The sequence below is a fragment of the Triplophysa dalaica genome, chromosome 2, assembly GCF_015846415.1.
Source record: "Triplophysa dalaica isolate WHDGS20190420 chromosome 2, ASM1584641v1, whole genome shotgun sequence".
In the NCBI taxonomy this organism is placed as follows: Eukaryota; Metazoa; Chordata; class Actinopteri; order Cypriniformes; family Nemacheilidae; genus Triplophysa; species Triplophysa dalaica.
Window position 1 is genome coordinate 25389497 of NC_079543.1, and position 24467 is coordinate 25413963.

At 37.6% G+C, this 24467-nt stretch overlaps 2 protein-coding genes across 3 annotated transcripts; one reads left to right on the forward strand and one right to left on the reverse strand.

The window, feature by feature from the left end:
* Positions 1–287: 287 nt before the first annotated feature.
* On the reverse strand, positions 288–24329 carry slc5a10 (solute carrier family 5 member 10). Its single transcript, XM_056766852.1, has 15 exons — positions 24211–24329; positions 23863–23934; positions 22755–22859; positions 21982–22041; positions 21600–21704; positions 19633–19738; positions 18822–18902; positions 17389–17594; positions 15216–15351; positions 7386–7493; positions 7124–7274; positions 6542–6710; positions 3590–3805; positions 2451–2541; positions 288–1469 (listed from the first exon to the last, which is right to left on the reverse strand). The coding sequence occupies exons 1-15, from the start codon at positions 24319–24321 to the stop codon at positions 1273–1275; spliced, it is 1914 nt and encodes a 637-aa protein (XP_056622830.1). The 5' UTR covers positions 24322–24329; the 3' UTR covers positions 288–1272.
* LOC130435933 (protein FAM83G) lies at positions 7990–17267 on the forward strand. 2 transcript variants are annotated; one of them, XM_056766834.1, is made up of 5 exons: positions 7990–9326; positions 10814–10981; positions 11070–11194; positions 12582–13877; positions 15570–17267. In XM_056766834.1, exons 1-5 carry the CDS (start codon positions 8868–8870, stop codon positions 15967–15969), a joined length of 2448 nt encoding a protein of 815 aa, XP_056622812.1. In that variant the 5' UTR covers positions 7990–8867; the 3' UTR covers positions 15970–17267. The 2 variants fall into 2 exon arrangements, with proteins under 2 accessions (XP_056622812.1, XP_056622819.1); XM_056766841.1 differs by having other exon boundaries at positions 15550–15760.
* Positions 24330–24467: the final 138 nt, after the last annotated feature.

Below are 24467 nucleotides of genomic sequence, written 5' to 3' on the forward strand. Positions count from 1 at the left end.
CCTTGGTGGCAAGGTATGATTTTTATAAACTGCAATGAAGTTTTTTAGTTATTCTAAAATGATTTGTCATGTTGTTGGTTTTATTTTGAGCTTTTATAGAATTACCAGTTCAATACGACTTGCGCTGCAGTTGCATAGTAATCCCCTTTCCTTGTTCTGCCACCATTATCTGATGCATTCAATTTAGTTGATAAGCAAACTGTGCACATTATATATGTGCAAACTGAATATTGTACTTGATGTTTGCATTTACTTTTTAGTTTTCCCACCAAAACACCAATCCAAAAAACATTGCATTGACTTTTATTATATCCATTACTGGCATGCGCTTTCAAAACCAAATAAATCAAGAAAAATATGATATCCTTGCAATCATTTACAAGCTGTTCACAAAATCATCCAGTAGATATTCTCAGGCTATTATTGATATAATTATAAAAGCCATCAATCTACAGTACCGTACATTACACTATTACATTACATCTTAATCACCTTTTGTTAATTTCTATGAAGCAAGACTGCAGTTGAACACCCACCCCTTTGGGAGTGTCGGATAATGTTACAATTTCTTTTTGTGTTAAGTAAATGTGAACGTATTTAACAGTCATTTATACTGACACCAAGATCTAAATGTACAGTATCTGGCCACTAGTTAAATAACCATTCTAAGATTCTTTAAGAAATCAAACACATTTACACTTGTAAAAGCGTAAACACAATCTTGACAAGTTTACACTTGTTAAAGCTAATGTGTGACATTTCTTTGATTAGAATTGAAAAAGAATAATTTTTCAAAAAAAGGTTTCAGAACAATCCCCTGTCCACCATTGGTCAGCAAACAGACGGTCCCGCCCCAAAATCTTGTGATTTATTGAGCTAACGTTGCTATGTCGGGTCGGTAAGGAAGCTCCAAGAAGCTGTTTTGACGGCGACACTGTCACAGTTTACCCTTTTCTGGGAACTCAACCAACCAATAAGTTACTAACATTTGTCTGCGTATTAAGCTGAAAGAAGACACAAATACAGTACTACACACTTTGGCCTTTTAACATATTCATATCAAAAGCTTTAAATGAAAATCTAGCTTTAGAAACACTTTAATGCACTATAAATATTAGACATTCACCCGGTAGTGATAAATAAGGTCCTTTCACACCGAACTGCATCTGGATTTTTGTATCAACTGTCATTCAAAGAATGAGACATGTAGAAGAGCAAAATGATCCACGTCTTGACAAAACCCAGATGTGTGTGATGACTTTTGTGTGACTGTTACGCGTAGTAAGCATACAAGAAGATGTTGATGCACACCAGGATGATGGCATTGACACAGCAGAAGCGAGACCAGAATGGGTCCTCTTTGATGCCAGGAATTGTGGGAGGCGGCGTCCCGGCTGCAAGTCTTCCGGGTCGAGGACTGCAGAACCCGGCTGTGCGAACGCACTTACCTCTGCGTGTAGACTCGCATCCTGTTTGCCAAAAATAAACAAGAGGAGAATTTTATAGCACTAATAGCACACCACAGACTGTAAAAAAATATTTTACATCTTATAGTCATTTTTCAAAACATCTTCTTTTGTGTTCTGCGGAAGTCATACAGGTTTGAAATGACAAGAGGGGGAGTAAATGATGGCAGAATTTTAACTACTCCTTCAAATTATTTTGATAAGTTAATGTATGTAAAAACGTGTTGCCATGCATGACTCATGATCACATTATTTTTTACAGTGCATGAAAATGAGGCTTTCAGATGGTTTTATATAACATCATATCGTTTTTGAACACTTATCCCGCGTATAAAAAATGATTGTGGACCTTAGAACAAGTTAAACTTTTTATGGATAATTTTGCACTTATTAACCAACTGGTCCTAAGGTCAAGTGTAGGTTTAAGTCAGTTCGCCTCACATTTACACAGATAAAATCTCAAATGTACAATACACAAACTGAATTCACTAAGTCTGACAACGAGAAAGTGTCCACGTATTTTCTGAATTTGAATCTGTATTTTACTGCATTTATGTGGTATATTAATGAGGTCTTTTATGTAAGCGACTAAGTGGACAAAACCAGATACTGCTTTGAAACTGAATGAGATGGCATCTTACATTACAACAATGATTGAAACAAATTAAACATCAATTTTTAAACACAGTATCACAGTATAGAAAAAACGCGTCAAGACATTATTGCTTCTGCAGCGAGCTTTCACACATTCAAAACTTCAAGATAAAAATAAATGGTATTTTTGCAGTTCCTTGTTTGTTTGTTCTCACGCATATTAAACGTTTTTGTTTTGTCAACTGATACATGTAGATGTAGAACACAACCACACCCTGATGAATAGGGCAGAAAAATCCTCCTGAGATCTATCATCTGCAGTAAACTCCTCTCACACCTCATGCTCACATTCAGGAAGCAGCAGTGTGTGTGTGGGTTTGAGCTACATACCTTCAGTCCTGCGGCTCAGCGTGGATACTTTCTGTAAAGCTATTTCTCTTTCACTGGTGTTGCTCAAAGTCCACCAGGTCAGATTATGTATCTGAAACATAAAAACAAAACAAAAGCCATTTTATACAGACAACACACGTTGCCTTTGGATTTAATTTTTTACACATTTAATGAAATTAGGTCTTATCATAATAGACAAATATCAAATTTAATGTAGAATATGTTTCCTATATGCAACTTTTGTGAGTCCTATTGGAAACAAAAGTATAAACTTCATCAAAACCAAATTTACATTGCATTCCAAATGTTTGAGAAAAGCATACTAGAACATGTGCCAAAATCATGTTATCACATGTGAAACATAAATAATGTAAATTTTTTATTTTTGTAAATTTAATGAAACCCTACGCACAACTGGTTATCCACATGTCACCACGTTTCAGAAGTGTTCCCATGGGTTTCACATTTATTTCCATTGACGTTCTACATGTGTTTTTTCTATGTAAAATTGCAATATACAATATATGAAGAGTTTGGTTAAAAACAACATTTAAAAATTATGTATTTTAATATGTTATCATGTTTTCATTTGTGTTTTATTGTGTTAATTAGATGTATTTTTTGTGATTATTGCTTAAATCAAAACAAACCAACTGCAGTTTGATTTATAGTAATACACAGTAAAAATGCTAAAGTGAAATTGTCTAATTTTGGAACCAAACTCTTCATATACATATATACATCATATAATAAATATATATGAAGTATATGATGTGGTTTTTCTGCAGTATACAAAATTTATAATTTGAACAGTTCGTTAATAATATTCTGTGTTTTCTACAGAATATATTTCATAATATCTCAACTTTCTGCATTATGTGTTTAGTGTAAAGCTGCTTTGCATAAATGCAAATAAACTGGAATTCAGTTTTGCATGGAATTTGTCAAATTTCGATATTATAGACTTCAAGGGAGAACAATAAAAGCAACTGCATGAATATTTTTGCAATACTCTTAGAAATTTGTAAAACAAATACTTTAACAAGAATCCTGGACAGATTTCTATTGGATTGGTTTAACCACTCCGAGGTGATTAAAAAAAAAGTACCGTGTGTTAAAACAAAAGAGCATTATTGTACCTGTTCCTCAGTGGGTGGTGGTGTAAGTAAACTAATCACCGCAACCACAAAAGCAGTAAGAGCGCAGAGAATGATGGCGAAGTGCAGGTAATGTACCCTCCTCAGAACAGCAGGTGCAGGATCGAACACACCGCAGCGAGGAGGAGGGAATGCAAATTCTAGGACCATCCGTGTCAATCCCACCGTTAAACCCACCATCAGGCCCCAGAATGCTCCCTACATAGACAACACATATCAGAACACCTCCCATAAAGCAACAGTTCAACCAAAAATCATGAAACCATATAATTTGTATTTCTTTATGAAAGCAACGTTTTGCATAAGGTCTGCATCAATGTTTGCATTCAATAAATGCACATATCCATTTTATGACCAAAATGCATAGACACAAATTTAGAGGGTTATTTCACTCTATGGAACACAAAACATGTTTCGTGAAAAGTCTCAGCGGTTTTGTGATCGGGTTTGATGGCAGCGACACCGCTGGCTCTTGCATGTCTCTTGAGCGAGAAGAAAGAAAAGTTCTTGGAATGGCACGAGGGTGATGACAGATTTTTATTTTTGGATGAACTTTAACATTCTTGGTGGCGTGTTCCCTTGTTCAGTGACACTAATTCCAGTATTCCTTTCTGCAAGTGTGCTTTATTTTATTTGGAAGAACAGATGTCCTAATTATTGTTTTTTCTCTAACGGCAACATCCACTCCGGTATCTGAGAAGACACACTTGAATGAGTATCTAAGCCGAGCCCCGCCACAAACATTCCTGGCACGATATGCTTATTCAAGATACTTAAGGGAGGAGCACATGCTGAAATTCCCTTGAAAAGCAGAGAATTCTTTTAAATTGTCACGGTGTCATCTGAGGGTTCTGGTGTATCAAAGATGATGTCAAAAACAGCAGAATTTAAAAAAGTTATGTAAGTAATGTCATTTTTCCACACACGCACATTCACTCAAATGCACAGGTGCTTTCACTGTAATGATTTATGTTTTTTCCAAAAGAATGTCACCCAAGCAGTTCACATTTGTTTCAGGGGAGCTTCCTTTTCTCTGCAGGGCAATAAGAACTTTCACAACATCAAGCCAACATACGTCAGTTGGTTCACACAGTTCTGAAGACAAACATTTAGAGCGATTATATGCTTATCTGAGGTCTCATCTGCTAAACTGAGTATTTCCTATATTGGGGGTGAGGATAGCTTTCCAGTTAAGGATCCTTCAGGGGAAATTTTCAAATTAACACAGCCCCCTCCCTCCCTTCCAATTAAAATGTTTTTGTTCAACAGGTTTCTATTTAAGTACCAGTTTTTGAGCTAACCTGTGCATGACTATTGATTGACGGGAGTGTTGAGTGCAAACAGACAGTCTTAGGTCACTCTCAGAATAACACTGTAAAAAAACATCCAAGAACTGAACTGGATTTCAGTGACATACAATGTTTTAAAGTGGACGGCTGCTAACTTACATTGAAAAAGCAGGAATAGTTACATGACAAATTTACATATACATTTTTATATTTGGCAGACGCTTTCATCCAGAGTACATTTCCCGGGATTGAACCCATGACCTTCAAGAAGAAAAAATATGAGTACTTTAAAACACTAAAATGTGATTTTACAATAGTAGCGTACCACCACATACTAAGCCCAACCATACCGGGCCATCTTAAAAAATGATCATGTGACGTTTTCGTATGTCACGTGACTTGTAAATGCGACAAAACTGTTTCCATTTTGTGAAATATTCCTTGAAGGAAGTGTCTGAAAAAACACCTCATGCGAGCATCAACACTTTTCTTTGATATATGGGAATTTTTGCAAAATTGAAATGTTTGAATTTCAGTGCAATTTCAGTTTGAGCGATTTGAAGGGAAGTTGAAATGCAGCTATTGATTATAAGATGTAGAAAGTAAATGCAAGGAGATGAAATTCTAAGGATTGTCTAATGCACACATTCTCTCTCTCGCTGCATTTATATTGATTTCAAGTAAACACTTCATACTGGTTTTCCCACACTATCAAAACTGTTACAGTAAAAAAAGGTTTTCAGAATACAATGGAATAAAAACAATTATACAACAGACAAAAGAATACAACACTGGAAAGTTCCAGATGCAGCAACTTGTTTTCTGGGTGATTAACCAACTAGACTAAATCTACGTTTAGTAAATGGCTAAAGATACAGACTCACAATTGCTGTAGAGTACAATTTTAATATTTAGAAATTAATTTTCAGATTTATCATTTAATATATCCTATGTTTTTCTGCCAAAACTGAACAGAATTTTTAGAAACATCTGGAGATTATATATTGGCCCCATGCCTGAACCTTTCACGGCTAATTCATAAATCACAGGTTCCATGAAGCATAACACTCAAAACAAAGTTACAATAAAACAGTCTCTGACATGCTCTGACACAGATCTCTGATATCATTTTCTATCGCGTGGCCCCGCCCACAAGTGACATTCTTCATGCTGCAATTCTGTCATGTCAATCAGTGCATGTTTTGTGTCGGCTGTGCACGTCGATCAATCATCATGCGTGTCTAAAAAAAATACGACCGCCTATGTGCGATATTGAAATGTGTATTTGCCAGTATTAGTAAAACAATTTTAAATACATTAATGTAACCATCAATTGCAATTAGCTGTGACAGGCCTTGAACGCCATTCTGTCTGTCTATCACCTACAAGTGGAAGTTGTCTTGTTCTGTCATTTAGACATACAGACAGACCCTTTGTCTTTTTGCACGGACAAAACACACACACACCTTAACCAGAGCATAAAAATACCCAGGGCCAGACATTCCACACTCACTCGAAGGAAGCTTCTTTGAATGCATGATGTGACTTTTGTCTGTATTTAAATACACACCCTGTGCAAGGCCCCGGATTTCAGTTTGTTCAGTGTGTTTTTGCGTGCAGAGAAGTGAAACATATTTTATATTACCGCTTCATTGGTTCGTTTCCAGAAAATAGCCATTACAAATATGGCCGTCACAGGAGGGGCCAGGTAGCTGGTCACTGACTGGATGTAGACGTAAAGCTGACCGCTGTTGGCGCTCTGAAGAATCGGGATCCAAACCACGCTTATCACCACCAGAATAACAGTCACTATTCTGAGAGAACAAATACAAACACACTGTATTATAATCTGAGCTTTAGTAACATCCTACCCTCAGCGGGATACATTTGCAATCTCATTTCCATCAATCACTTTAATTTGGCTATGCTTCACAAATAATATTCTTAAAGCATCAATTTACATTACAGGCAAAATGGCATAAAACATTGCAATGTTACATTTTTAATAATATACCTAAAACATGCGATATACTGTATATTTTATGTTAGGACATTAGAATAATTGATATAATTAATTTGATCTAAATGATCAGTCTACTCCCTTGCCAGCATGTTTGATTTCATACAACACACTGATGCTGTACCTTGAATAACCGCACCACAATGATAGATGGTTTTAACTGACTCATTTTAACACAAGCGCACAGACACAATAACACATTAACACCTGCCAACCAGCAGCAGTTCCTTCTCGCTGGCACCTCTACGATATTTCTTCCAAATGTCCATGGTGAAAAGGGTGCTGCTGCTGTTGAAAATGGAGGTCAGCGATGACATCAGGGCGGCCATCATGACAGCTATCATTAACCCCCGGAGACCTGGAACGAACATTTACCAGTAAAATATTTCTTAGGATTGACAACAGATACGTATCGAGTAAGATAACGAATTATTGAGAATACACAAACATACATAAAGATTCACATTACCGCTTGGCATGAGTTCGATGACCAGTTTTGGGAATGCGATGTTGGAACATCCCACCTCTGCACCACACACCTTTAGACACTCCTCAGGGTCAACACAGGCCACTATGTCTGAATACAAAAATATACAAGGGCTTTACAAAGGGTAAGTTCTTCGATGATGTCATACAAGTGATGACATAATATAATACTGAGGGTTTTATTTACAGTAACTACTATACGTGACGTACATACGATATATAACTGAATAATTGGCTATTTATTTCCATAGCATTTACTAGTTTAGACATCTACACAAGCAGTATGTTTTTTTGTATAAAGAATTCGAAGTAATTTAGTATTGAAGTACTGTGACGAAGTGTTAAAGGCATTTGAAGTATTTAAGTATCAAAGTATTGTAGGTTGAAGTATCAAAGCATTGCAATGTCAAGTAGTGTAGTATCAAAGTATTTTAAGTAGTATTATATGATCACATTAAAGTATGTATTATGTATACTTATGAATTCAAACTATTCTAAGTGAAGCAAGTGATGGCGGCGGTGTAAACACAAGGGTAATTGTTCTTCTATCTCTAAGATAAAAATTCAACTTGCTTTGATATCCGGTTATCTACTGTGGTTGTAGATAACACACTGCCCTGCTGTAAACCAAAGCCTGCAAACATCATTACTCTGCAGCAAAGTCAGGGGGAAATAGGAAGTTGTGTGCGTTTCACTTTCTTCCCGGACACTCCGCCCCAAACCATCCGGCGCACACGTAACTGTTGACTCAACACTAGTCTGTTCGACCGGCGTGCCGCGTCATGCGCTCGTGCCTCTTTCTCAACAGCGTTGCAGCTCGACCAAACTGGGTCAAAGTAACACAAAAACCTCGAAGTCGCATTCAAATTCGTTTTTAATTCAATTATAGGACGAACATTGAAGGAGTTGTGAAAGTCTAGTCTGCGACGGTCTGGCGACCATCCGACAACCTTCGGTCGGCTCGCGCTGCCAGGCAGCGTCTGGACTTTCTGAGCCGAAGATCTCGTATTTGGGTCCAGTGTGTGTGTGTTTGCCCCTCCCGGTCAGGTGACTAAGGTGTGTCGAATCGCAAGAGATGCTTTTGTTCTCATCTACCTGCCGGTGAATTGAAAGGTGATCTCCAGCGCGGCGGTAAACGGCTTTTATACTGAAGCGGCACTCCGGCTCCGGGCGACAAAATGATCAAGTAACTTCGTTTCAATTGTTCGTATATTAGTTTAACGATATCGCTGTAATTTATACGCTTAACTGAGCTTTTTTATGGCAAATTCACCGCCGAGCACAGACAGATCAAACGTCTCACTTTTACCATGGAAACGCTTTGCCGCAACCGCAGGGCGATTAATTTAGGCTGCAGGCCCGTTAACTGAGGAAACAGACTTTTCTTACTTTTTTGTGTTAAATAAAGATAGCAACAGTATAAAGGAATCCGCATCTTTAACACGTTTGGATTTTAAACCGCACCATGGCTCTTTCTCAACTCCAGTGTCTCGATGACAATCACGTAAACTGGCGCACAAACGAATCCAAACCGGAGTTCTTTTACAGCGAGGACCAGCGGCTCGCGCTCGAGGCGTACATCACCAAAGGACGTGATGCGTTTGACAGTTACGTGAAAGAGCGCGAGCTGCGTCCGTTCCTCTCTGAGCCGGAGCTCGAGCATCTCCGCAGGATTATCGAAGACTACAAACCCGGTTCCGAGCATCAAAAAACGGATGGCACGACGGACGGAGAAGATTTAGCGGTGTCATTGCAGTACTGGCCGGACCGCTCGGATACCTCCATTCCGAATTTGGACCTCGGATGGCCAGACTGCAATTCGTATCGCGGGGTGACGCGTGCAAACGTGTACACGCATCCGCCGTCGGACGGACATGCGCATATCAAAGAGGTGGTGAGAAAGGCCATCGCCCAAGCACAAAAGGTCAGTCGGCTTAGATTAACTGGAAAAACTTGTCAAATGTGTGACCTGTTGAACAAAACCAATAGAAATTCAAGTGGTTTCCGTTGCAAATACCTTCCATTGTTTTCCATTAAAACTATCAACAAAACAAGATTACGTTATGCCAGGGTCAAATTTTGTTATTTTGGTTCACAACAGTAGAACCCAATGCATTACCAGTAGAGACCATTATAGTTTCTACTAAAACCTATACAATCTCCATTATAACTACTATATCTATTATACTATAATTTCAGTGATTTGTCTGTTTTTTTCAGGAGTCTGCCCCAACAACCTTCCAAACTATTACCAATACAAGTTAAAGCTAAGCAAACGTTTTTTAATCGGGAATCATTGCATCATTTGTGCCGTCTATATAGGTTATTGGAGACTGTTGCGGTCACAAGCTCTAGACTACAGGTTTAGTGTATTGTTTACTGGGATCTTTAAATAAAGCCCAAGAACAAAGATGGACTTGTAAGAACCTGAGAATAAAAGCCTCTTTGTGGGATTCAGCAAGTTTCCCCTGTGGCATCAGGGTTTGTGCAGAGGAAGTAAAACGTATTTGCATCTGATTACGCTCAATATTAGATAATATGATAATACATCCAACTTTGTTTTTTATAGAGAACCAAAATCTGTCAAAAAGTTTGGATCAAACTTTTTAAAGTTACTGCTTTTATAAGTCTTTAAATACTTCAGTTTATGAGCCGAGCATTTAAGACTCATACTGACTTATGTTTAATATTGAACATCCACCTTAATGTCTGTTGTGCTTACAGCCCAAGGCACACATGGCGACAACTGACAATATGGCCAAATCAACAAAAACTACACAGGCCTATCAGTTAACGATGAGCTGTCTTTAATAAACAAAGTGACAACAGATGTGGAATTTCCCAAATTGCTCTCCATCTTCATCTGTCAATCATTAATACCCGTTCCGTTTCATAATGTCAGCTGGTTTTCTAACCTACTCATTTGTCCTGTCAGAACATGCTAAAGCTTCATCGCTCTGGCCCATGACACATACCATCGTCAATTCTCTCCCACCCCCTCTCTGCTAAAAAACACATTCACTTTCAAATACTCAGTCAATCAAAAGAAATCCCTTTATCTGAAGATATTTCACACAATGAGTGATTATAATGTAACGGAGGTTGTAATGGGAGCAGTACAAGAAGCGTAGGGTGTGTATGAGTTGTTTTGTAGCTGCATCATCATCATGATGTCTATTTGATAAAGAGAATATACACAATGCTTACAATAGAACAGTAAGTTAGAAGAACACTGTTGTGACTTGTATTTTTATTTACAATGTTATTTTAACAATGTGTTACTGTACAAGTAAATGTATTTTCTTGTTGTATTTTGTATAGCTTTCCATTGTAAAATTATATTAAATAGCAATTCATACCTTTTACTTCGGATAGGCCAACATATGCATTTGTGTTTTTTTTGTTTTGCAGATGATTGCGGTGGTAATGGATGTTTTCACAGACGTCGACATTTTTAAGGACCTTATAGAGGTTGGATTTAAAAAGAAAGTTGCAATATATATTATTATAGATCACACAGCTGTACAGAACTTCCTACACATGTGCGAGAGAGCAAATATGCACAGAGGACATCTCAACGTGAGTTAAGCACCTGCACATATTCATGTCTGTTTTGTAGCATTTCTGAACATTTGATTGGTTAAAAATGGGGTTTATTCGTTTTTAGAATCTGCGGGTACGATGCATCGGCGGTGCAGACTTTTACACTCGTTCGGCTCAGAGGGTCTTTGGATCTTTGGGTTCGAGATTCATGTTTGTGGATGGAGACCGTGCTGTTTCAGGATCATACAGGTTTGTGTGGAAATACAGGCTAATCCCACAAGACATCTGCTTCGTGTGCCTTTAGGGTGATTCTCTTCAAAATATACATGCGCACACACACACACACACACACACACAACAATAAATAAAATGTCCTCAGCACTGCCCATTTTGGATGTCTCAACCTTTTGGCGTTCCCATTTAATGTTATCAGCTGATAAGTCAAATGTATAGTTTACCCATAAATGAAAATGATCCCATCATTTACACACATAGGGTAAATAATATTAGGGCTATACAGTGCGACGCAACAAATGCTACGAAAAACTATTTTCCTGCCGCAGTCCATATGATCTAAGAGCCCTGTGATTTCCGCGATGTGGGAATAGGGAGGGGCTATCCAGCTTTTTCAATATGTCACCTGCTTGTTTTGCGTGAATATGAATGAGATGCACAGTTTTACGCATTGACGTTCAAGCATTTGTCTGCGTCTTTGTATGAGGACATGAACACATGAACTCCATCTGCAGAGCCGATCTGAGAGTTTATTTCATAAGCATTTCACTGTTAGAGAAAAGATATCATCAACCACACTTTAAGACAACCTGTCAAAATAAAAGTCAGGTCAACTTGAGCATCCAGATTAAAAACACTGTACTGTATTATAATATTTACTATAATCATTTGTAGTATTCTATTTGTAAATTGATAGTATTTTGCAGTAAATTGAAGTATAAACACTAGAGTATAGTTATATTTATTAAACTAATATTCCATATATATATATATAGTATAAAATAAAACACCACTCTATCCCAAAAGGAGGAATTTTACTGCAGTTTACCATGGTAAATAATAAAAGAATGGAAAATACAGAACAACCGGAAAAAGGAACTTGGGAAAACTTATATTATTAATTAATTATTAATTATATTGCCCTTATTTATCAATGTAACATTAATTTCCGTCATCTGTTACCTGCTTATTTATGTGATAAACTACACATAAATATGTTTGTGTATATTTTTTTCTAATATAATAGATGTGTAATACAACTGTTTGGCCTGTGCTTCAAAACTTTAAACATCTGTAGCAGCAGTGCTGCGTCCAAAAAAAGTTAATATAAAACCCTGTATAAGGTATAGGTAAATTTTTAATCTTTTTGAGATTTAATGTTTTCGAGTATGAACTATCTCCTAAAATTCATGTGTATTAAATAGACATTGAAAATGTAAAATGCATCCATTAATTACGCGCATAATATTTTGATTATATTCATCATAAACATGACTTTAATATTGAGGTGACAGTATTAAAAAAGATAAATTAAATGCTAAGACTAAAACATATTAGAATTTGAAAATGGCAACTTCAATAAATCTGTACATGTTGTTTTTTTGTTTCTGGCTTTTTTTAGTTTTACATGGACCGCCTCTCGTTTGGACCGCAATGTCATTACAGTCCTGACAGGACAAGCTGTTGAAACCTTTGACAATCAGTTCCGTGAGCTATACTTGAACTCCCATGGGGTCAACCTATCCAAGGTTCCAATGGGGGACCCTCCGGAGCCGGAGCCCACCATAGTTACTGTCCCTCCCCCTGTATCTGCGACAGTTGCAAGAAAGCTAATTAACCCTAAATATGCATTGGTAAATGTAGACGCATCGAGCAAAACTTCTTCAGACAAAGCTAGTGCCAAAAACAGCAGCTCGCATCATCCTATGACCCCCGTTCCTAAGCCCAATCGCGAAGTTACCGAAAAACCAAAGCTACATCCGGGACTTGAAGGCTTGCTTAAGGCAGATCTCATTCCTTACTTGCCAACCTGGCCTGAGCCAGACCCATCCAGTGACGTTATTGGGTTTATTAATATCAGAGACACAAGTAAACCAGCACCTGTGCATTTAATGCGTTCGCAAATGTTCGGAACATCACAAGCGATCCGATTCAAAGACCCTTTCACAGCCCCACCTGAGGATCCGCTACCGGAAAAGGCAATTTTGCATCTTAAGAAAACAAATGAGGTCAAAAAAGATGCTGTCGATGCAAACTTTCAATCAAGTAACCAGCTCTCCAAAGATGACCAGCTGAATACCCAGCCTGTGGTAAACTTACAGCCAGAGACTAAGTTCAACAGCAACCATCAAGATGTACCGGTTCACTCATCCAATTCTCCAAACACCCAAACCCAGCACAATGACCCCAAACCCAACCCTCCTCCACAAGAGCAGCAGCCCAACCCTAAACCGATGAATTCCTCTTGTGAGAACCAACAAGCTTTACAGCAACCTGTGCCCAAACCACGCACCTTGCAGGTGGTGGTTAATAAGGCAGAGGGAACTAAAGATGCAAAGATCACTTTAGTCAGACGGGAGGAGAACCAGACGAGAAACCCGACGGTTACGCACACGGACACTCGTGAGAACGATGCTGACAGCATTGCTGTGACTTGTGCGCATTCATTGAAGGATAAAGATGAAGCGTCAACAACATCAGATGAATACTTTGAGTGCGCCGACTCTGACACGGCCAGTCCTACCGACTTGCTCCCTAACGGAAGGATGACTGGTTCTGGTCGCGTTGACCGAAGTCCTGACTCCCTTAACGTAATGGCCCGGCTCTCTCAATCCATGCTGGACTTGCGATCAGATGATGATAATAAAAGTACTCTTGAGAAGAATCTGCTGAACACACAGAACACGGAGAAGCAAAGGTAGGACTTTGGTTCATTATGTCTATCTGTGTGTGTGTGTGTGTGTGTGAGGCTGAATGTGAAAGTGTTTTTTATCAGATCTGGCTCAACACTTCTAGTCCATAAACCTGGGCGTGTCTCAAATAGATGAAAAGAAGTCAGGCGTGTGTCATGGAACGCAATAGGGTGTGTTATTATGCTTTCCGGGATTCTGTTGTCATTTACAGCACGTCTTAACCTGCTGTCAGAGCTACACGTATGGGGGTGGCAGGAGGGGGTGCCATATGTATATAGTAATGTATCAGTGGAGAACAGGGTAGGCTACCTCGATTTGGGGGAATTTTTCCATGGTAGCAGCCAACCAAAGGCGGCTATAACAACAAGTTAACAAGTTCTCAGGAAATTAAGGCACAGCCCTCTATTGTTTGTCTTTTATTGCAGTCCTTGATAATGCAAACCGTTTAGTTTAGTTCTTAAATTTTTCTAACGTTTTTAAATAAAATTCTTAAATTGAGTTGACAACCTTGTAAGAAAATCCAGTTAAAATCAGTTTAAAGGAATGGTTCACCCAAATATGGACATTCTCTCCATTTTACAATAAAATATTTTGAGAACATTAATATTTTTTAATAATTTATTGATCGATATGTCTTATATCCAGTGGAAACATACAGATCAGCACAGTAAAATCAAATATAGAGGCATGTAGATGACTTCCAAACTAATTGTTTCTTGCGTGTCTAATGACTAGTTGTCATATGTATGTTTCATCACAAAACATAAAAAAGATTTAAAATTATTGATATGCATTAAAGGCTGGGTTTTTCTTAAGCAAGCATTGAGTCAATGAGGCTGAACCCAACTGTTGGGTTGTAAATTAACCTGTGCTTGGTTGTATCAGCCCAAAATTATACATTTTTGGGTCAAATATAATCGTTTTTGGGGCTAATATAACCCAACACTGGGTTGAAAATAACCCAGAATTTATTAGAGCTATGGTTATATGAAGTTATTTTGATATAAAAGAAAGGATGCCGCCTAGATAGTAAACTTTAAAAGAATTTTCATATTTGCGTGAACTATTCCTTCAAGGTTGTGGCTGGTTTTACACGGTTACTAGCTAATCCAAGCTGGTCCAGTATGGTTTCAATGTGGTCGCCCTTCACTGGTTGGTCAGATCCTAAATGGGTAAAGCTGGCTAAATCTGATAGAACCCACTTTGGACCAGCAACAAACAAGCTACCATGTTCCCAAAACCACCTTAAACCTATGATCTGGTTCTTCTGTAACCTGAATGGCTTAAAAGGGACAAAATATTGAATCGGGGCGGACACAGGAGCAGTGGAGTGTGTGTAGTACCTGGGTAGAGAGCCCTGCTGATCATGCCAGGTAGGATTATGAAGATCATGGGGAGCATCTTGAGATAGCTGGCAAAGATGGACGCTCCTTTGGCGTGACTAAGATTCTTGGCTGACAGAGACCTCTGCACGATTACCTGTTGAGTCACATTGTCCTTCAACATTATTATCAGTAATGGCCCTTAATGTTAAGGCATAACTATTAAAGAAAAAACAAGACAAATTATAGCATGAACTATTGACAGCATTAAACTAAGACTCATTCGGTTGATTGACGCGTAAAACGACTATTGAAAAAGATTTGTTATACTTTCTCTTTCCACATGTACCTTCAGCTTTATCGAACTGTCTCCAGGTCACCTGCTCAAGACATCTACGGCCGAGCAAAAGTGGTGAATACTAAACCTGGAGCCTTCCATACACCCCCCGATAGCAGCGGGGATGTGATCGGGGGTCACAGGTACTGGCAGGGGAAGATGTATGACCCCGATCTCCCCTCAAGTGGATTACAACAGCAAAACCTGAATCGTACTGGCTGGTCCCCTCAAAGACACAACCCTGCCTATGGGATCCACGGACTCCAATCGGCGGTCTTACAGAGAAAATCGCCTCCGAGACAGGTTGAGACTCGCACACCATTAGGAATCTCCTTTTCTAAACTTGCCAGCTTCAAACACCTTCGAGGGAAGGTTTCAGTAAACCCGGCTGGTTTTCCCTTAGGGGATCAGTTGTCACGGGGGCACAATGACATTTAACTGATTTAACAACTTTGTATTGAGTACAAAGGCATGAATGTGCAATGATGTAGCGACCAATCTCCATTAATACAGACTTGAAACCGGAGTTAAACTGGATGTTTGAACTAATACAGTGTTACGGCAATAAAACAAACACTGAATTTATTAGCTGGACTTTATATTTCCGTAAGGCAATGAGAGATGCACAATTATCTATTACAAACAGCCTTAATCTTTTGCTTATGTACCTTATGAATAATGAGGACTGGAATTTTGTGCGGACTGGAATTTGGTGGTGGATTTGTGACTGTGGTGATGGCAATTTTGCATTTACCTCTTTTATTGGCTAATAATTTCTTGGATTAAAAAAAAAGTGAAATGCTGCCCAACACAGTAAACCCAATATTGTCTGTCCACTAGGGGTTGCACTGACTAACCGATTATTCCAAGATGCACTGGCCAAATATATTTGTAATATACAAAAGTAAATCACATTCAACTCATAATGAATTAGTCACACTGATGTATGATGTTTGAGTTTTAACAGTGTTGACATTAGCCAAAATTCTTGCGAATTACTCTGAAACCGATCGTTATTGGGAAATAGTTTTTTTTTGTATGCATAACAATGCAATGTCAACATACTGTCTTGCATCATCTCAACTCTTCCACTAACATTGTAAGCCGTCAGACTGCCGATGTAGCATGGCATATGTTGAACGCTGATGGCCGACTAGTTGACTACTTTCTTTTCTACAAGTATTCGACTAGTAACAAATTAGTCGTGCAAGCCCTAGTGTCTGGTTGTTTTTTTCAGTCAATTCAATTGCACAAAATGGCTACATTTTTTTTTTTGAGTTTTGTAATTTCCTACAATATTACAGATTTTCTTTACCTGCCAAAGAGGTATTGGAAATTTCTAAGGATGTGATGTGCACTGTAACCTATGGAAATTGTTACGAATACAGTCATCTTAATGACATCTCAAATGTTTGCATATAAATTTGCATTATCTCACTCCTGATTGAGTGATTTACTATAGCCTTTACAGCAAAATACTTGAATTTTTAAGGTGAACTTTCAAATGAATGCAGATGCCTTAGCTTTATTAATATAGACCCCATATTTCATTGGTTGTGAAATAAAACACAGTGAGGGATAGACGTATTGTCCTTTTAGAAGGTTGTGCTGTCATGTTCTATGGTTGTCGACAGATTAGAAAAAACACATTTCCCCCAAAAAGATTAGATAACATTCGTTGTCGTAACTATACGTATACATTTCTCACAGGCACAGCCTTTCCCAGAAGGCCTCTGTCTCTCAAACTATGCAACTCGCAATGCAAGGTATGTTTGCAATGCTGCTCTTTACGTGAGACTCTTTACATTTTGTGGAGGGTTGGTAGATTACTATTTTTATGTGAGTGTTTACGCGTACCTGATCAGTGCACCAGTACCATGTTGCCAGAATGGTTAAGCCCAGTGTCATGCCTGGCCAGGGTAAGTCTCCATGAACCGGGTCTCTGAACAGGTGCATGGCATCAGCCCTGGGCAGGTGACATGTCGTGTTCGGGATGATCTTCGATGGCACAGCTTTCAGATACGCACTCTCCAGGTTGCTGTAGCCTCCAATCTTATTGAAAGCTGCAATAGAGATACATATCAGATAAATCTAGTCAAAATGTATAATTGTAATAGCAATAAAACAATAATGTGGTTTCATTGGATTACAAGAACGGAATGTACATTAGTTTATCCAATAAAAAAATATTTTTAAATTCTTGACTTGTTTGAGCTATGTATGTAATGTGTCTCACAGTGCTTGTTTTTGAGATGGGTAGGATTCTGTAAATAGCTATCCGCATTAAGGTTTTTTTTCCGCATTCTCAAAGAAATTAGGCTAGCAATGCAGATTCTAAATTTGGAAATAAGTGTCCTAAAATAAAAAAAAATTGTCTTGAGAGTGCCGGTCAGTAAAAATCGCGGAGAAATACATTTTCTACTCGCTGAAGGAACAGGTAATTTAAACGTTCATTTCTGGTCTAACGTTTATTTAAAGGCAGTGATAAGTCGCACCTCACGGATTGTCACTACAATATATATATATATAAATATCAGTATTTTAAGAATAATTTAGCGTATTTGTTTAGGTGATGTTGTAAATTTAACCTAGTTTTTGTGACGTTGCAGTAGTCCATGATATTATTTTAGGTATTTCTGCCATAAGTGACTCTGGATCACAAAACCAGTCTTAAGTAGCACGGGAACGTTTTTAGTAAAAGACAAAAATACATTGTATGGGTCAAAATTATCGTTTTTTGCTACTCGATTTAAAATACTTTGTTTGCTAATCAACAGGCAATATACCCAAATTTAGTTTTTATAATGTATTATAAAGAACCTGCTGAAGAAAACAATAGCATTATTTGTTCAATTCTAATGGATTTATTGGTTATGAGAATAGCAATTACATTGTTATTTATGAGAATTGCATTGGTTTAATGAAAGCTATATTGGTTTATACTGTCTGCGTGTTGGTGCGTTGGATGGGAACCAATAGAACACTATTAAATAAAACTGGAATAAAGGCTAAAACGCACTAGGAAAGTTGTTTTATTTGTAAACAACAGATGCTTAATGCTTTTTACGATGGAAACCTATTCAGTTTGTATTGATTTTTACATTCTTGCAGTAAAAGAATGTTTTACATTCTCCACCTACAATGCAAGGTATGATACATATTTATCCGCATTTTGTTAAACATATTGGTAATATGAAATATATGTGTATACATAACTTTCAACTTATGTCTGTTAAGGATGTATTTTTACAGCTGACTGGAGAATAAAAGAAGACTTGAGACTGGCTGACCTGTGATGGTAAGGATGACTGCTCCAATGATCATGACAAACGTCTGAAGAGTATCAGTGTAGATAACAGCAGCCAAGCCACCTGGAAAAAACGAAGACTTAAATGGGTATTGCTCAACTTTCTAATGAAGTTTAATAAGATCTAAGTCATCGAGGTCAACCCTGAATCAGCACAGAGGAGTGAATACGGTAAGATCAGAGCCACAGATTAAGCAATTATGTACTTATCCTAGAATCAATCATTGTAGTCTATAATTATTACCGCAGAAATGATCTGTTAGTGAACCACATTGCTTTAGAGGGAACATTTTCAAAAGAAATTCAGTAAAAGTTTTATTTCGTGCTTGAGGGCACAGTGATTGTTTGACATCTATAAACTGATCGTCTTTAAGAATCGTTACAAATTTTTATTAGTACTTTATAACGTTGAATAAAGGGACCAAATACTAATTTAAAAGGTACTTCTCTTTTAAGTGGCTTTAAAAAAGAAAAACTTTCTGTAAAAACATGAACAGAATTTGCCCATTTTCTTCAGTGAAGTAACGAAAATAGCTTTAATTTAAAATGCTTTCATTTTTACTGTCAAATAGTGAAACACTTGAAATCAATAAAAATTTATGTCGTGTCAGTAGTACAGCATTACATTTAAGTTGTAGTAGTCTCTCGAAATCAATGAGTTTATAAACAGTAGCATGTAGCAATACTGTTAAAGTGCTAGTTTACCCGAAACTTTTTTCTGTATGCGTTTGTAAATGCCATTTTATTACAATCCAAGAGAACGTAGGACATGATGGACACTGACAAATACAAACCTGCAATGGTGTAGAGAGCAGTTACCACTAACATGAGCACAGTGGAGAGGTAAAGGTTCCAGCCCAAACAAACCTGGACAAACAGAGCTCCAGAATACAGGTCTGTCTGCAAACAGACAAACGCGTACTGTAAACATCACCAACATGTTATGCTTGGGGGTTGAACTTTTCTCGGTCTCTCGCACTTTTCTTGCAACTTATTTATAAACAATGTCTCAGTTTCTTCCAAAATTGAAACACTTGATGGCACACAATAACATTACTGAGCTATAACATTAGTGTGTAAATATACTTTAAAATTGAAGTGGTAAAACATTTTCTTAGGAGCAGTGTCAACAGGCTTTTTCCTGGTTCAAAATGAGGCGGAGGTGGTGCCATCTTGATCTTGTGCACACACGCACGTGTAGGCCTACCGTACCTTTAAGTGTCATAAAGAGTTAAAAAAGTTAGATGAAAATGACAATAAAGTTATACAAAACCTTTTTTTTAGAAAACATTAAATAAATTCAACCAATCAGAAAGTTGTTTAAAATCAAATTTAAGCTTTTGTCATTTTTAGCCCACAAGAGCCAACTGAATTTATCAATCTTACTAAATGAGCAAACTCATTCACATCCTGAGTTTTTGTGGCACAGTGAGCTTTGAATGATTCGTTTCAATTGTTTAAACGAATGGGTTCAAAAGAGTCATTTGTTTGCAAGTCGTTCTGATCACAGTGTGCGTTCTTAGATGAACTCGATGTGTACAGTGTATGTTGTGTAAACAGAATCAACGAGACATCTGCACTTAAAACACTACACTGAAGAACACCACATTCATTTAAGAAACATTTTCAATTTGAATGCACAGCCGCGAAATACAGCTACTAGAGCTCCTCATAGAGCTGAGGAACATAAACATCAACTCACTGCACTCATAACTAAACATAATAAATAATTACGTAATGCCGCAGCAGTTCAAAAATGACAGTCCATTGAGTGAATGCAGTGTTTTGTGAGAATTTTGTTGAGACACTGAGGCGGCACTAAATTTGACAGAGGCGCCTCCAATTTTTGTATGCAGGAAAAACCCTGGGCAACATTTTTGGTTATTTTGGTAGAAAAACCGTTTCAGTCTAAACTTCGTAGTCTACAAACATTTTCCATTTATAAAAAACATTTGTACAATCGAAAGGATTCAAATAAGCAAAGAACCCTTGAGAAATCTTTATAGTATAGTTTAGATATTTTATATATATTTTTTGCAGATTTCGGTATCATCTGCTCTGAGCACAGTTCGAGACATTGAGTCTTTATTCTGTAAGACTTAAACTGATGCCTCCATAAAAAAGTCCATCCACACATCTCTGTCATGTTCTACCCCTTAAATATGCTTTTTATTACTTCTTTTCATTATTTCAATATACATTTTTCATTCAAAGAGCCAATATTATCCACTTTGCAAAAACCTACTTAAGTCTAATAAAGTGGTAGCACTCTTGAGTAATGGCGTGAATACACTACAAGACTTCAAAATCTGAACAGACTTTTTTTAACTAGATATCATACACTTGCAGACTTGAAAGTTTCCGATAGAAACACACTAACTGATAAAATCTGCAGACTTGCACAGACGTTCTGCAACAAGTCCAGACTGAAAATCTGGGCAAAATCTGAGCAAAAGTGTTGTAGTGAGTTTTAGCCTTAAGGTGTCAAAGTTTAATACTTAGTTGATAAATGCCCTTATAACAAGGCAATGTTCTTCTGTGTGTCTTTGTGTGTGTGTAGTGTACAGTTAAAAACAGATGTTGAAACCAGGCTAAACACCACTTTCTTTCACAACGTGACATTCCTTGGAAACCGAAACATGCCAGCTATGTGAAAAGACATGTTGAGTGAAGCCTTTTGTCAGATTAGTGTTTGTCTTGTTCTTTGTAGATTAAAGAGAATTGCTCTGAATGTGAATGTGTTTGTGTTTTACATGCTTACTGAGATCTTGGTGAACACAGACAGCAACAAACTAAGAACTGACAAGTACGTGCGAATTCTCTCTCCTCCGAACCTCCGACCCAAATATTCTGGCATTGTGACAATCTGTGAGAGAGAGAGAGAGAGAGAGAGAGAGAGAGAGAGAGAGAGAGAGAGAGAGAGAGAGAGAGAGGAAGTGGAGAGGGAATGCCACGATCTAAGCAAATTAACAGGCAAATGAGAGAAAGTAGAACATGTGGCGTGTGTGTATATGAGATTGAGAGCGACTGTGAGTCTTTGGGTATGTGTGGCAGCGTTAAACATTGTGTCTCAATTATTAACATATTTATAAATTCATCTGATATTGTTGGTAAAAACAGGGGCTTTGTTGTTTTAATCTCACCCCAGAAGAGACATAAACTGGGACAAAGATCCATGCAAGAGCCAACAGGACATAAGTTGCCTAATGGAGAGATAGAGAGGGGTGTTAACACATTCCAAAAATTAATTTCTTGATCAGTATCTTACTTATACAGTAATTCAAGTCATTAGCTTGAAGAGCAAATCTGGATGTGTAGTGTTAAACTTATGAAATGCTAACAAATGATGCCAAATAATTCCTTAGATCCAATGTTCTTACGTGGTTTTTGAGAGTACTCGTGATGAATATGTTTATGGACATATGAAATCCACTTTAGCTATCAAACGGCTTGGTTTAATATTTTGTTATGATACGTTTACCTTAGAGTCTAGTTTCCTTTGCGTTTTGTCTAAAATTAGTGAGGTGTATGCAAGTACAAAGTGCAAAATACTCGTTAATGTTTATTTTAATTTTATTTTTGACATGCTTTTACTTTTTCCTTGCATGCAAGTAACTTAAATCCACGAGACACATGCAAGCACATGACAAAATGAGCTTCTTTTCGAGGGAAATTGCTAAATGCAATTATGTTTTACAAATGAATTGTTCTTCTTTTAAGGATAGTTCAAAATGTGTGCTTGAAAACATGCCAAAGATATCAAATAGGTCGTTCGAATGAACATGTAGAATTGAGACACAAATTGATCCTCTGGCTCCCCCTGGTGCTCACACGCATAAGAACATGACGGTGACTTTTTAAAGTTCCAATACTGACAAATAATTATTTTGGGAAAAAACATAATGATGACACTCACATTCCATTCAAAACCAGCCACAGCGATTCCCCCGGCGGCCCCCGTACCAGCCAGACCGATGAATAATCCAGAACCCTCACTGCTGGCAAATAGAGATGCTCCAATCTGCACCCATTCACATTACACATTAGTGTGACACTCATGCTAAAATGATATTGTTCATGATACAGGATTGAAGTGCTAATAATAAATCAAACTACTTTTACATTTCAATGCATTACGAACCAGATCACAGAAAAGTAGTTGATGTGATATTTCAGACAACGTTGCGTTATACTTCATCTAAACCTAAAACTTCAGCTTTACATATTCCTGTACAGATTTGCATCCAGCCTTTATGATTTAAAGTGATAGTTCACCATACAATAAAAATTCTGTCATCATTCACTCAACCCATTTTCATTTCAAACCCCTGTGACTTTCATTCCTCTGCAGAACACAAAGGGGTATTTGGAAGAACCGGCACCCATTCACTTGCATTGGTTTTGTGTCCATAAAATAGAAGAGAATGGGCGCCGGCGCCGTTCCGTTACCAACTTTATTTACAATAACTTTGACTGCAGAACACAAAAGAAAGAAAGTAATACGGATTTGTAATGACATGCAGGTTAATAAATGATGAAAGAATTTTCATCTTTGAGCTCTGCCTTTAATATTGAGATTTGTTTTACTTATCACAACGTGATATTGACTATATTTATATATATTAGCTGTAAAATCATGCATGATAGCACTTTATTTTACACTGCTGTTCTACATATACTTGCTTTGTACTGTGAAGCTATGTATTTAATTCAGTCCTGGAAATACAGTATACAGGTATATAAGTGCATGCCGTGTAAATAAAGTACAACCAATATGGTGCAGAAATGTTGTCCGCATTCAGACCGTTGTCTATATTCACATTTTTTGTTGCGTCATTACAAACAAAACCAAAAATCAGTAATTCACATTGTCACACAAAACACATTTGTTTATAAATGAATCCCAAATTCTTTGTGAAATAGTAGCATACTACATTTACTTTTTCAATTAACTAGTGTTTACTAGGTCACTGAGCATTCATTACTATGAGTGTTGGTCAAATGTTTGTCTGATCTGCACTTACCGGCCACCAAGCCATGTCCCTACCAGCCAGGAAATATCCACTGAGTGTGTTTCTGCTCACTCTGCAAGATGACTGAAACACACACACGTGCAGCAGTTTGGCCAGAATATAAAATCATTTCATTTCTTAACTACTAAGTTTAGTGTTAACTGGTAGATTGTACCTCATAACCAAACCCCTGTTTGATCCCAGTTAACCTCCACTTTAATCTATGCAATTAATGATAATATATTGTAAAGTTCAACCCATTGTGTAAACATACAATCAAGTTCATTTAAATACTTATCAAATAATAATAATAATGTTTAAGTCAACCAACACCCAAACAAACGCACACAAACGCCTCACCCATATCCCAACTGCGACGTTCAATAAGAAATACGCTCCGATCACGATGATATCAGATACGCTAAAGGACTGAGAGAGTGCAAAAAATTTGGTGGTGGAGTTCGACGCCATGTCCTGCCTACACGTACGCTACACACAGACTAAGACAACAGGACAGGGAGGGATGAGAAGACACAGAGTGTTCTGGTCAGTCAGCTCCGTGTGTGAATTGATGATTAAACGCATCAGTTTAATGAAGCAAACTTGCACCTTCGTGT